At 37.7% G+C, this 15,033-nt stretch overlaps 1 protein-coding gene across 1 annotated transcript in view; it reads right to left on the bottom strand.

Moving 5' to 3' along the window:
• Positions 1–7,435: 7,435 nt before the first annotated feature.
• Positions 7,436–15,033, bottom strand: part of Palmd (palmdelphin) — a 49,059-nt gene continuing 41,461 nt past the window's right edge. The window contains exons 7-8 of the mRNA XM_013143053.3: positions 12,010–13,107; positions 7,436–7,791 (exon numbers count right to left, since the gene is read on the bottom strand). Of these exons, the coding sequence (XP_012998507.1) occupies positions 7,748–7,791; positions 12,010–13,107 (1,142 nt within the window). The 3' untranslated portion in view covers positions 7,436–7,747. The remainder of the gene's footprint in view (positions 7,792–12,009; positions 13,108–15,033) is intronic.

Genomic DNA, 15,033 nt, shown 5'->3' with positions numbered 1-15,033 from the left:
CTTGAAAGTGTCTTAGTCACTTTCTCAACCCTGAGACGCAGTACCTGACACCTACACTTGAAAGGAGGAGAGCTTGCTCTATTTTAGGTCATGTTTTCAGTCCATTGGCTGCAAGGCAGAAGCACCGTGGTGGAAGGGCCTGCACAGAGGGCAGCTGCTCAGGTCATGGAGGCCGGGCAGCAAAGAGGATGAAAGCAAAGAGGATCCAGGAAGGTAGACGGACCCGTCCAGGTCACACCCCAGTGACCCTCTGATTAGGCTCCATCTCCTCACAGCACCTCGGCTGCTGATCCCCTTCCAGAAGACCTCCCTCTGAACTCCTGGGACTAGGGGCATGTTCCAGGTCTAAACCATAACAAAACCTTTGGGTATTTCCCTGTTCATGGACTTGGTGTAAGCTTAGTGTCTTATTTTGTTATCAAAGAAGTAAGTGTGATTGTTTCATGCCTGGTCTCCCGGTCTTGGGAAGAAGAGGGTCCTGCTGCACATGCTTAGAAGTGCATCTTTTCCGTAGACAGAATACTCACACATAAAAACATTGTACTGTTCGCTAGGTTACCCCTGAGGACCTAAATGAGTTTTTTGATTATTCATCAGATACTGATATATGGTAATCAAACTCTTCAGATAAAAATTTCTTGAAACAGTACCACCTATTGCCTTTCACTATTAGTAATGTCTGAGTAAGATCCTCTAGAAGAAAGTCCTGTTCATGGTCAGCAGATGTATGTCATGGGTTGGATCTGAAATGTCCCCTCAAAGTCTCACGTGTTTGTAAGGTGACTGGATTATGGGGAAACTACTTGCTAGTGAGTTGGTCCAGGAATGGCTTCATAGTGAGGTAGGGCCTGGGTGGCAGAGGCAGACCACGGTCCCTCTTCAGTGCCTCCTTTTTTCACTCAGCTTCCCGGATGCCATGATTTGAGCAGCTTTTCTTTGTACCAGGCCCTTTCACCATGCTTTTCCCATGTTGGAGTCAACTGACTATGTACTGAAAATGTGGTCCAAAACAAACTTCTCTTGCTTTAATTTGTGGGTGTTGGGCATTGCATCTCAGTGATGAGGAACAGTGACTAAAATAATATTCATAAGACAATGCTTCCCAACCTGCCTTGATCTATAGAGTCAACACAATCTCTTTCAAAATCCCGGCTAGCTGTATTTGCAGAAATTGATAAACTGACCCTAAACTTCATATGGAAATGCAAAGGGTCCAGAACAACTAAAATGACAAAAAGGACAGAATCAAAACAGATAGACTGGTAACTAAACTATTAAATGTATAAAGCTTTAGTAAGACAGCATGATACTGGCAAAAAGTGGATTGTATGGGTCAGTTGAATAGAATGTGTGTTCAGAAATAAACTTCATTTTTATTATGAATTTAGTTTTGATGAGGTTCCAAGGCAATTCAAAGCGGGGAAGGAATGGTCTTTTCAACAAATGTGCTTAGATATTTTTAGCCTTATGCAAAAGAATGAATTTTGACCTCTACCTCACCTCACATCACAAATAAAAATGTACTCAAAATTAAGCATAGATCTTAGCACAAGAACCAACTCTTAGAAGAAAATATGATTAAATTTTCTTGATTTAAAGTTAAGCATTGGATATAACACCAAAAGCATAGTGATAAAAACTAATACAATAATCTTCATCGTAATTAAAAGCTTTTGTGCTCCAAATGACACTATCAAGAATGGAAAAATATCCCACAGCCTGAGAGATTATACTTGCAAATCATGTAAGATACTAGAATCTAAGATATATAAGGAGTTTTTATAACTCAGAAAACACCAAAAATGGACAAATGGCTGGGGATTTAGCTCAGCAGCATAGCGCTTGCCTGGCAAGCCAGATCGTGAGTTCAATCCCTGGTACAAAAAAAAAAAAAAAGCAAAGCAAATTGTTTGGTTGTATATTTCTCTAAGGATTTATCAATGGGCAGTAACATTATGTTACTGAAAGGTACTCAACATTATTATTCATTAGAAACATACAAATCAAGTCACGATGACATACTATGTATACCACTGGAATGGCTATAATTAAAAAAGAGGTAATAACAAATTTAGCAAAGATGCATAGAGTTTGGATCTCTCATAAATTGCTGGTGGAGTATTATTTTGAAAAATAATTTAGTAGTTCCTCAAAATGTTACAGAGTTACTACATGACCTAGCAATTTTATTTTTAGGTATTTATCCAAGAGGAATGAAAACATGTCTACAAAAAATAAGTTCAGGAATGGTCATACCACCATTATTCATAATAGTAAAAAAATAAAAACAACACAAATGTCTTTCAATTGATGAATAGGTAAACAAAGTGTATATCCACACACTGAAATGCTATTTAGCAATAAAAAAAAATGAAGGGCTGATACATGCTATGATATGGATGAATCTTGAAAATACTGTGCTAACTGAAAGAAAATAGCTACAAAAGACCACAGGCTGGGTTATGGCTTCTCAGTTCTATAAATATTCTATATACTATTGAGCAATCAATAAATACTTTTTAAAATAATTGGAGGGAAGAGTAGACTGTGAGGAGAGTTCAACATTTCTTTTTAAGAAATTGATAGAACAATTAGAAAAACATCAATCTAGGCATAGAACAATGAATAACTGTCAACTTCCTTGGTCAATCTGATATTTACACTCTACATAAGTAAGGGTTACACATTTTTCCAAGTGCATAGACCTCACACAATTATGTTGCATCATAGAAGTCTCAATATATTTGAAGATAGCTACATATATATATATATATATTTTTTTTTTTTTTTGGGGAAAATATTTTTAGTAACTTACATTAAATTGAAATATCAAAATCCAGAAGTTGCCTCAGAACTCCCTAAACATTCAGAAATTAAATTATGTAAGCAATTAGAAAAGTTTTATCACAAATAAAATGAAAATAAAATATGCAAAGCATGATGCAGAGTGAAAATGTTTGGAGTTATTTTGTCAAATAGAGCATGCACTGGCCATTTGTGGCTATTTATTTATTTATTTGGTACTGGGGATTGAACTCACAACCATGTGCTTGCAAGGCAGGTGCTTATGCTGCTGAGCTAAATCCCCAGCCCCCATAGCTAGTTAAATTAAAGGTTAAACAAATTCAGTTCTTTAGTCATATTCAGGTGCTCAGTAGTCACATGCCGCTAATAGCTACTGTGTGAGGTAGCACAAAAGAAACATTTTCATCACTGGTGATTTTTTTTTTGCTTGTTATCTGAGACAGGGTCTCAGGGTCTTGCTATGTTGTTCAGACTTGTTTTGAACTCACTATGTAGCTCAGGCTGGCCTCTGACTTGTGATAATCGTCTTGCCTCAGCCTCTAGAGTGTTCAAATTACAGGTGTGTGCCACCATGCCTGGCTTGACAACTGTCTTTTGAACAGTTCTTGCTTAGGGGAAAATGGAATGCAGTTTTTAAAAACAGAAAAGAAATTCTTAAAATTCATAATCTTAAGTTTCTACTGGAAGAATGAAAAAAAAAAAGGAGAAAGGGCAAATGAGTTAAACCTAAGGAAAACAAGACTACAGAAAAGCAGAAATCAGTGATTAAAAAATGGGCAAGTAACAGATAAAAATAATTGAAACAAAAGTTTTTTTTTTTTTTTAATCGGTACCAGCGATCAAACTCATGACCATACACTTGCAAAGCAGGCATTTATGCCGCTGAGCTAAATCCCCAGCCCCAAAAGTTGATTTTTTTGGGGGGGCTTTTTGAGACAGGGTCTTGCTATACTTGAGCTCACTTTGTAGCCCAGGCTGATCTCAAACTTGTAACAATCCTCGTGCCTCAGCCTCCCAAATGCTAGGATAACAGGCATGTGTCAACATGCCTGGTGAGAATTCTTAAGAGGAATCAATAAAATTTGTAAACCTTTAGTTAGTTGATCAGTAACAAATGAAAGAAGGCCCACATTGCAAATGTCAGGAATAAAGCGGAACAGTGCTCAGTGTTCCATAGGTGAACACATATTAACATGTATTATTAAAGGTAATCAGAAAATATCATGGATAGGTATTGGTTTTTACACTATTGTCTAATAAAGTGAATCAGAGAGCCTTGGATGAATTGCTGATTCTAGGATTGGGGCAGAGAAGATGACAGGATGGGCCTGGGTCATTGTGTAGTGCCAGAAATTAAAGAAAAAGAAAAGCATGAATATTTATTGGTTGTATTAGTCTGTATTCTGTTGCTGTGACAAAATACCTGAGAAAATCAGCTTGAGGAAAAGATTACCAGGCATGGTGGCACATGCCTGTAATCCCAGCACTCAGAAGGCTAAGGCAGGAAAATCACTGTGAGTTCAAGTCTGGCTTGGACTACATAGTGAGTTCAGGACCAGCCCGACCTACACGGCAAGACTTTGTCTCAACAAAACAAAACAAAACAAAACCCCTAGATTTATTTTGGCTCATGGCTTAAGAGTGTTCAGTCCATGGTTATGTGGTTCTGTTGCTTTGGGCTTGTGGCTCATTACTCCGTGGCAGCAGGGCTACACAATACAGGGATCTGTTCACCTCATAGCAGCTGGAAACAGAGCAAAGGCTGGGGTTCCAGCTCTTGCCCCTCCTTCAGTGGTATGACCCCAGTGACCTCACTTTCTTCCACTTGGTCCTACCCCCTAAAGGTTCCACCCTCCTAAGAGCACCATCACCTGGGGAGCAGGCCTCCAGCATGTGGTCTTTGGGGAGCATTTAAGAGCCTAACCATACCATGGGTATATGTCAGTGGCACAGAAGCCAACTGAAAGCTTTAAGTAGTAAAGGTTGAGAGCAATTTGAATAGCAAATTGTGTTGTATAATACTTAGATATAAAGTGAATATCTGTGGTTTCATGCTAATTTAAATAAATGATTGGAAAAATGAATAACTGGGGCAGGATAGACAAATTTCCTGTGCAGAAGAGTTCTAAGTAAGTATATAGATTCTCTGTTCTCAAGGAGAGGGAGCCTAATGCTTCAGTGCAGAACTGTGCAGTCTTCTCTTCAAAGAGTACAGTCCAGAAAGGAGAAAAAGAATAACTTTACAGTGACCTGTTGAACATTTCTTTAGTCAGTGTTCAAAGACAACATCCACAGTGATACGCCATGTTGAAAATATCTGTCTTTGATATGATACAATGAAATGACATTTTACTTCTGTAGGTTTCTTCCTCAAAATACATAAAACCTCAGCATAGCCATGAGAAGAATATCAGAAAAATATGCAACAGAGGGACATTCTACAAAGTACTTGATCAATAATGTTCAAAACTGGTAGAGTCATCAAAAACAAGGAAACCCTGAAAATGATCACATCCATGTAAGGAGGCAACCAATGAAAAACAATGTAATTTTCTTGCTGGGGTCCTAGAACATAAAAAGGACATTAAGGTAATCTGAAAAAATTATAGACTTTAATAATAGTTAATAATAGTGTGTTATCACTAAATCACTAATCGTAACATGTATTATGCTAATATAAAACATTAATAGAGGAACCTAGGTGTGGGCCTCATATTAACTTTGTGCCATCCTCTCCATTTGTCTGTTAATTGAAAATTAGCCTTAATGTCTATTAAAAAACAAGATAAAGAAGATAAAGTTGGAAGATTTGGCCTCTGCATAACCCCAATGCTTATTATAAAGATACAACGAGGATGTAGGTTAAGTGTGGTTTTGGCCTTACTTTTTACTGTTACTTCCCTTACTTTCCCCCAAACTTTCACTTCACTTATTTTTCTTTACTTAACTCAAAATGGCCCATTGGCTTTTGCATAAACACCAAGAGGAACAAAACATTGAGGATGAGATAAAGGACATAGTGGTGTGAGCCTTGATGTGAGTGAGAGTCTCAGTTAAACTTGACGATGGATGGGACATTTGGTGCTTTTCATTCACGGCAAACTCAATAATCAGACAGTTCTCTGAGGCTCAGGTAAGTTGCTGGTTGCCCAAGTTCGTACAGTGAGTGTGGCAGATGCTGTTGGTACCTGTGCCATAGCCACCATTTTTATAGTGGACAGTTCTGAGTATGTCCTATGTATGCAGACACTATCTCTCCAGAGGCACCTCTGTGCTTTTTTTTTTTTTTTACTGTGAGCCAATCACAGAAACCATTGTGATCCTCCTGGATGTATAATGTGGAAGTGTAGGGGAGATTATGCTCATAGGGGTGATCCTCAGTGAGGGACCAGAGCTGGCAGATGAATGCGCCAGCACCTTCCCCTTCAGAAAGACAATTTTTGGTGCTTTCTGTACACTCTTTAGAGATTGTGGTGAAAAAAGTTCCTGTTGCCAAGAGCATTAGTCTTAATTGGGAACCACTGTCTTGGTCATTCTTTCCTGTGCCTTTTTTTCTGCCTACGATCACTTCTGAAATAAATCATCTGTACCTATGTCCTAATTTCAGGCTTTGCTCTCATTAAAGCCACCAGTAGCTGTCAAATGACAGTTAGGGCTGGATAAGTAGAGGGTGACAACCTTTTGCAGCCTGTACTACTACATTTATTAAAACTCTTACTTGTGCTGGATTGAGGTGACATACAGGTGAAAGAGAAGAGCTGGGTTGCATGGTAACTTTGAAGCTGAATGATTCAGGGCAAAGTATTGTCATCTACTGACATGTCTTGCCAAGTTGGCTGCTTTTCTTTAGAAGACATGAAGAAAAAGAATTGGACTCAGACCCAGGGGATGATGTAGGGGAGTGGTCTTGAGGTTGCTGATAGTGGACAGAATAATAAGGCATCAAAAGGGAGAATTTAGGGGCTGGGGATTTAGCTCAGCGCATAAGCACCTGCATTGGAAGCAGGTGATCGTGAGTTCAATCCCTGGTACCGATAAAAACGAAAAAGAAAAAAAAAAAAAAAAAGGGAGAATTTATGATCATGGAAGTATTCTTCAAGTTAGGATTTTATACCTCAGAAGATTAGCTAGGAATAATACACTATAGAGTACATGTTGTTATTAGTTTTAATATGAATTTTCTAACTCATTCAATAAGAATTGGCCAGACATCAGACCAGCTTTGTGCTCTTTGAGAATACGAGAAGTCCTTTAGTACCACCCTGTGTCACAATCAGCCATTGCACCACGGGGTTCACCTTTCACTGAGTGAAAGGATAAAAATCAGTGTTAGTAACCATCTGTAGAGTCCTGGGCATTGTTAAGGTCATCTATACCTATTCTCCAAACACAAGGACAAGTGCCACATATACCTTTGCAGTGTGCACACGGGTTTGAAGTCTTCCAAACCCATTGAACTGGTCCTTAGCAAGAGGATTTAGTTATCTTCTGGCATTATTGATTTTTTGTAACGACACACTTACTTGTCAGAATTGAAGATGAGTATTTCAGTGATGAAGTTCAAAAGCATCCTATGATGCTTCAATCTTTGTAACAGTAGTTTGAATGATGGTTAATAAATATAGTCAGATTATTTTAAATAACTTTATTCTTAAATGTAACAAGCTCTTATTAGAAATGCTTTGGTATCAATACAATAAAAATATGCTGATTTCCCCCCTCCAATGAATCATGTGAAATAACGGGAAAAGTGTAGCATTTGTTTTTCCCAGTTTTTTGGAAGTTTTCAGAAATAACGACTACTACTTATTCACATGGCTTAATATGGGTATAAGTGTAATTCTTTAGATTCCAGGAACAGGAAACAAAAATATCCAGCAGAGAAATTTGCAGATGTTTTTTGGTTTCTCCTCCAAAGAATGTTTACAAGGTAATTCAGCTCTCAGATCACTTTTTTCCCCAGCTTTGCCATTCTCATCCTCAGAGCTGCAAGTTAAAGAAAAAATATAGAGAATTATGCCAAAGAGTCTTAATTTGTACTCTAAATGACCATTTCATAGAATGCAGGAAAGTTTAGAACATACCTCAGATGGTTTTATCCAACAATGTGAGCATTGTTTTAGTAGCACAAAAAGATAGCAGAAATAATAAGCTATGGTTAACTTTGGGCAGAAGCAGGTTCAGAACTAGAAGGAACCTATTTCTATAAAGATTAGAAGAATTAGTAGAGCAAGTACAGTACAATTGGGGAAGATATAGGGTTAGTGCATATTTTCACTGTTAGCCATAGACACACATTCCTATAGCTCAATGACTGTGTTTTGTGTGGGTTTCTGAGCTACAATTATGTACTACTGAAAAAAATATTCACACAAAGTATATTCATGAATGGTTTATTTTTTAGTTCATTAAATTTGGTTTTCCAAAAGAGATCTGGCCTTTAGATATACAATGACAAAAACAAATTTCTTTATGTATGAAACAATGTTAGTTACTAATTGAGATTTAATAAATTTTTTTTGTCACCATGTAAATATGCCTTCAAATGGAAAATGTTTCTTTTTTGAGTGTGTTCTACTAGTAATTATACATGGTATGGAGAAAGAATCTTTAAAAATGTAGATTTAGAATTTTCTTTTCTTTTATTTTTGTCTTTTTCATTTTTATCGGTACCAGGGATCGAACTCACGACCGCCTGCTTGCAAGGCAGGTACTTATGCCGCTGAGCTAAATCCTCAGCCCTGAAAATGTAGATTTATAATTTATAACACTCCTTTAGTGTTCTGGTATCATACCTTAATATTTATGATTTCGGAGCATAGCTGCCTTAGTTGTATTCCAAAAATCGAGAGCTGTTTTCAAGGCACTGATCTAATATTTATATTAATGGTATAATATTACATTCACGTGTAAAATGGCTCAAGAATCAGCTATTTAGCTAATTGCACAAGTTTGTTTAATGAAACAAAAACAAGGAAGCCACATTCTCTCATTTCTATGCCACAGATAGTTATCTGTTATCAAAGAAAATGACCCCATCTCTAAGAAGCTCTCTTGTAACGAGAAGTGATGAGAATCCACTGTTGTAACAGTGCATGATCGTTGTTATTCTCACTTCAATTATATGAAATATTTTTATTTCAATGAAACTAAAAAGCATTATTTTACTTGAGGCTTTAGGAAGAATGGTCATTTCCAGGGACAGAGTCAAAAATATTTCTTTGCATTCAGGACCAGCTGAAAGGATTTGCTTTGGTCTGTAGTAAGCTGGTGGTCTCTTTCTGGGACGGTGAATCCTAAAGAGAATCCTGTCATCCCACAGCAGGAGATAAACAGAAGGCTGAAGGCAACACAGCAGGGAACTTCTACCCTTGGATTCTGTGGACTTCTACTTTACCAGGGACAAAAGACAGGAAGGTGTCTAATTTAAAGGTTATTTGAGGCAAAGTAAAATTCTCTTTCCTATAGTTATTTCTCATTCTTACAGTTGCTCTTCACTTTAGTTATTCCTCATTTGGAGATTCTGTAAATCAGGCACGCCTTGTGCCCCAAGCCATTCAGCGAAGTTTGTTAGGAGCTGTTTTCTTCTCTCTCCTTTCTTCATGCCTACAGCTAGTGTAAGTGACAGGAATTCCAGGTAAATGGATGAGGACAGGGTAGGTTGGCAATGGAAGGCACAAAGGGATAGCGGGCTAAAAAGTTGGACCATTGGTTTTCCTTTTGACCTCTGTTCTCTGTTCCCTGCCTCTTCTCCTCAGCACAGTTCAGGCAGGTGGTTTTAGCTGCCCTAAATTGCTGTGAAAGAGTTTTTCTCTAAGGGCTGACATAGATTGGTAATCTCAGTACCATGGTACGTGAATCCCCCAGAGCTGAACTTTCCCATATTTTCATGCTGAAATACCTCTGACGGACTCCAGCTAGACTTTCTGGAGGACAGAATCGAGCTAGATGTAAAAGGAGAGTTGTGGGAAAACTACCAAAGAAACCAGGCGTCTATTTAGTTGGAGGAAGTAGAGGGATCCCTGGAAAAACTCCCTGGGCTCCCACAACAGTGGAAGAGTTTAGCACTGAGCTGTACCTTAGAGCATGACTGTGTGATGTTTCCTTAGCAGGTGGACACAAAAGTGCCAATAATTTCTTGTCATATCTTGCCCTACTCAAAATTGTAACTAAATCTTGTTTTCAGAATCCCCAGGCTCCATATTTTTCCATCTTTCTTTTTCCTTCTGTTTTTCAAATTAAAAATTAATTAACTACTTTTCATTTCAAGGAAAATGAGACTAACAATTCTTAACTATTATACCTACCAGCCCTGTTCATATTTAATAGGTATTTAATTATTTGAATATTTAATAAATAAATAAATTTAATATTTAATAAATTAATATTTAATAAAGAAAACAATTTAAATAATGAGTTTTCAAATATCACAAGCATTTTTGTGTGTGAGGAGACCTGGTGATAAACTAAATTTACTTTGTGCTAGTGAAACTGAAGTACATGGGTGGCCATGTGTTCTATGTATGTGGATGGCGCCCAAGAGCATATGACAATATGATTATCTTTAAAACTCATTTAAACAAACATATCAGCTTTGTAATCCATATGCTGAATGAGAAAACAAGGATGTAAAGCAACACCACGATAGAAAGGCAAAGAATTTGGAGCATTCTGTTTATAAGATACTTGGGTTGATAGTACAGAACCTGGTATTGTTGCTTTGTCTGGAATAGGTTTTCCTGTTTTCATTATTTTAGTTCAATGGCATGATAAGTGTTGTCTGAAAATGTTAGTCACTTCCTGTCATTTTTCTTGGGGTAAATGTGTTGACATGGTTAGGGGAGAAGGAATAAGGCTGATTGGGAGAGCTGGCTAGGATCCAGGTCAAAAAAGTAAGTTCTATAGTGCATAATGGCATTGTTGTTGACCAGAAACCATGTTTTTCTCTTTCCTAAGTCTTTCATAGTATTTTAAAAATGGATTTAAAATGCAAATCTGGTCAGCAAAGCTCATTCTCAAAAGGAAAAGAGCCTGTAACCTACAGGTTTTCACTGTAGGACACATCACTGGACTCTGATTGAGGGAGACATGTAAGTGGACACTTTCTAAGAAACTAGGGATTCCTCAGATGATTATATGTTCAATTAATATGTCCAACTTCTTCTGAGAATGAAAAAAATGTCTATTTTAGTGTATTATTAGCAACTGAAGAGTGAGCTTATGATTTGCTAAGAATGAAACATTTTGACTTTGCAGATGCTATCATATGCCTATAGAACTGTCATGTTCTAATTTTTGAATTTGCTGGTAGTTAACATTTATTGCTCTTGAATGATAACTGTTCAAGTAAAGATATTTACAATTGCTATCCTTTCCCAACATCCAGAATCTTGCTAAGGTAAGCAGAGCTATTCTAGTTGATTCTGTCAGGTTTTTATTTAGTTTCAAACATAATAATTGGATAGGATATTAAGTGATAACAAGGTACCCAAAATTTCTACCACTTCGATAGAAAAAAAGTTTTAGTTATTTTTTGTTCAATGTTAAAATAATTAGGTAGCCATAAAATTTCTATAGGGAATGAGAAATAAAAATATATAGAAAATACAAAAAATATAGGTTAAGGTAGAGAAAAATATGCTAAGTTAAATGTTATAGATGTACGATAAACTGACATTCTAATTTTAGAAATGTAGAAAAATTAAGGACATAAAGTTAATAAACCTATAAAAGTATAGAGGAACAAGATACAGCAAAGTAATAAAGTACTCTAAAAATAATATTTGTTCCTTGCATTTTCTTGCAAAATTAAGGCAATTTGTTAACTTATATAGAAAGCTGAAATCACAGCCAGGCACAGACAAGTAGTTGTCATCAGATTCTGGTAGGAAATTATTGGCTATCCAACATGTTAATAAGCCACATACATCATATGTACACCATATCATGGTAGAAGATGCATCTCAAGTTACTAAGGTCGATCAATGCACTATCCAGATAAGGCAACAATTTATTTTTACTGTCATTATCTTTTGAAGTGAGTTAATTACTGCGGTGGGAATTCAGATCAGTATTAGTAAAAGCTCTCAGTATGTGTTAGTTTATAAGGTGGTCAAATAAGCTGAAAGCAAGAAGGTTCATTTACACAGAAAGAAGACTGTCACATGACTAAACAGCAATGGCATGCCTTGTCGCTTTTATTACCTGTTAGAGATGGATCCTCAGTCCCATCTCCAGCTATCGGAACATCCATTGGAGAATTGTGGGCAGGGCCACCTAAGCTTTCTTCTTGTTCTCTCAGAGATATGGAATTTTTGTGCGGAGATTTATGGTTTGAGTTCTCATGAGGACTCACTTCAAGTCTCTTTCTCGGAAGCGGTGTGGGTTTGGGTGGCTGGTAAACCTGGCGACAGGGAGCTACAGGGTGGTAGGACAGCTGTTCAGCTTCTCCCTCATCTCCCTCTGTCTCATCATCAATCACAACTAGCTCAGCGTGGATGATCCCATCATACCCTGTCAGGAGTTTTTTGTCTTCTTCATTGTCCTCCGCCTGCTGATACCCCATGAAAATCATGGTCACAGGTTCTGAGTTATCTATGTCAGAAGGCAATGAATGGACGATATTATATCTAACATCTTCCTCCTCCTCTTGGCAAGTGGGTGAAGAGCACTGGGGTTCTGACTTCCCAAGTGCTGCTTTGCTGGGGCTCTGTCTAGCTCTTGGAGAGGGCACGTATTTGTCCTGAATGGCATTTGATTCTTCCCAAGGAGTCGTCAACATCTTCTGTGGGGTATGGGACTTCTCTTCTACGTGTTGAGTCACTGAGCGGGGATGAGGTGTTGGCCGAATGGGGCTGATGTGGTTGAAGCTGCCGCTCCTTTCTTCTGAAAGTCCATTGTCCATATTGAGCATGGAGTCATTTACATCACTGCTTAGTCCATTAGCTTTAATCTTTATCCTTTCTTGGAAGTTTGGTCCAGCAATTGCCTCTCCTCTCTGTGGAGCTGTGGGCCTGCAAAATGGATTGGCGTAGACAGGCTCATGATATTCTGTTGGAGATTTAGAGTTTCTCTCCGAGGCTTGTCTTAGAAGTTCTTCTACTTCAACTGGTGCCAGGCCATCAGTGCCATTGTAAGGTGAACTGTGATTGGAGCTTACTGCGTACACTGACTTCTGTCCGTCATCATAAACTTTGATTCCTGTACCTTTAAAGTCATCTGATGGGAGAGGTATCGAAGACAGAACTGTGCTTTCCCCAGTCTTCAAGTCTTTTTCAACTTTAATTTCCATAGCGTACAATGCTGTTAAGAGACAGATTCGATCTTTGATTTAATTAAATTTCATTTATAAACTGGCCCGCTTTCACGGTTTTATACATTTTGATGTATTTATTCTTTTATATGAGATTTTTAAAAATTTCCGATTTTACTCATTAAATGTATGGTGCTATAATAACACTGTAACATCATGGGTTTTTAGGTACCAGCATGTGAAATTTTTGAAAAATATAGGGAGTGAACAAAGAAACTGACAGGTACAAATTTCCTATGATGAATGTGATCATTATGTGTATCTAATATATACCAATAAAATCTGATTAAAAAAAGAAAAGAAGTTTACTGGAGAAAAGAAACTGATGGATGCAGATAGGAAAATTTCACAGAAGAAACAAAAGATGCACTTTTGCTAATTAATAAACCCCACGAGGCAGATTTTCACTCTTATATTACTCAATGGACAGAATCTATAGTACTGGGGATCAAACTCACAACCTCATACTTGCCAGGCAGGCGCCTAGGCCACTGAGCTAAATCCCCAGCCCAGAACCTGCCTCTTGAGGTAGGAGGCTATGTCAGGGAAGGTACAATGCCTAGGACAGTACATTGGATTACACTAGCATCCTCCTTGAGCAGACCAGCTGCCTGTTGGAGAGTTCTGAAGTTTAAATATAGCAGTGGCCCTGAAGGGGGAGGGAGGAGGCTAAAATCATATTCTTATCCTTTTGCCCTATGTTTCTTCCCAGTTTTGCACCCACTTTCAGTAGATGGAAAGCTAACAATAAAACAAAATCAGCGGTGCGGAAACATGACTGGAGGTAACTGGTTGATTTGGGGGAAGCCGAGATCTGTTTCTGACCCAGGCAATATTCCTGGGGCTAGAATTTTAAAGATAAAGGATTCTGTGCAAAATTGCAATGTGACAATGCTTGCTTTTATTTTGCACTCTTTCATTAAAAAAAAAAAAAAACAAAAAAAAAACAACACCTTGTGCAGTGGTACCTTGGAACAACTTAATTTGTTCTACGATTTTGAGAAAGATGGCCATGTTTGTGTTTTTTTGTGGAAAGAGGGCCACAGTCATGTTTGTGATCTGGTGCAGAGTTTAGAAACAGTATCAACATTGTGCCAAACACTTTTTTTTTGCAAACTCTAGATTGTTCATGAACCAAGGTACCACTATGTTTCATACAACTTCTCTTGCCTGATAGACTCAACCTTCTCTGCAAAAACCCCATACGCAACAGCTGGGTGTGGTAGTACACACCTATAATCTCAGCACTCAGGAGGCTGAGGCAGGAGGATCCTTATGAGTTCAAGAACAGCCTGGGCTACAAAGTGAGCTCAAAGGCAGCCTGAACTGCATAGTAAGACTCTGTCTTAAAAAGACAAAACAAACAAACCAACAGACAAGCAACAGGAAAAATCCCTTACCCACACTCTCCCCATCCCACATACCTACTTTATTCTGCGTTTTGTTCCTTAATGTAATATATTTAGTGAATGTCTCATCTGTGCCTTACTGACTTTAGTGTAAAGTAGATACTAAATATTTGTTGAGTGAATGGATATTGCCTGCACAGTAGCTTTTCATTGTAATCTAAATTCAAAGATTTCCTCACCTCTGTAATGCAAGTCTTCCTTTGAAGAATGAATTTCATGAAAATAAGTACCCCAAAGAGGGTATATAATGCTGAACATTCCTAAGGGAATATTTCATTTTTGAAAGGATTTTAGTAACCCAAAAAAGCATCTACTGATGAAATGTGTTGGAAGAGACATTTTTGACCAGGGAACTTTCTCTTTTAAGAGCTTCTTGTCTTCTCAGATCTTTATTTTACTTGTTCTTAACTAGGTTGGTGAAAAGTAAAATATATAGAATAAATACTTGTAACCCCTTGTCTCAATCAATGTGAGTGCTTTTGTACAATGGACCATTGCTTAATCTGA

The sequence above is a fragment of the Cavia porcellus genome, unplaced genomic scaffold (genome assembly GCF_034190915.1).
Source record: "Cavia porcellus strain 051 isolate PalLab524CR breed Dunkin Hartley unplaced genomic scaffold, mCavPor4.1 scaffold_1, whole genome shotgun sequence".
NCBI classification, from domain to species: Eukaryota; Metazoa; Chordata; class Mammalia; order Rodentia; family Caviidae; genus Cavia; species Cavia porcellus.
The sequence above is the reverse complement of the archived record's forward strand: the minus strand, read 5'-3'. Positions and strand labels throughout refer to the sequence as shown.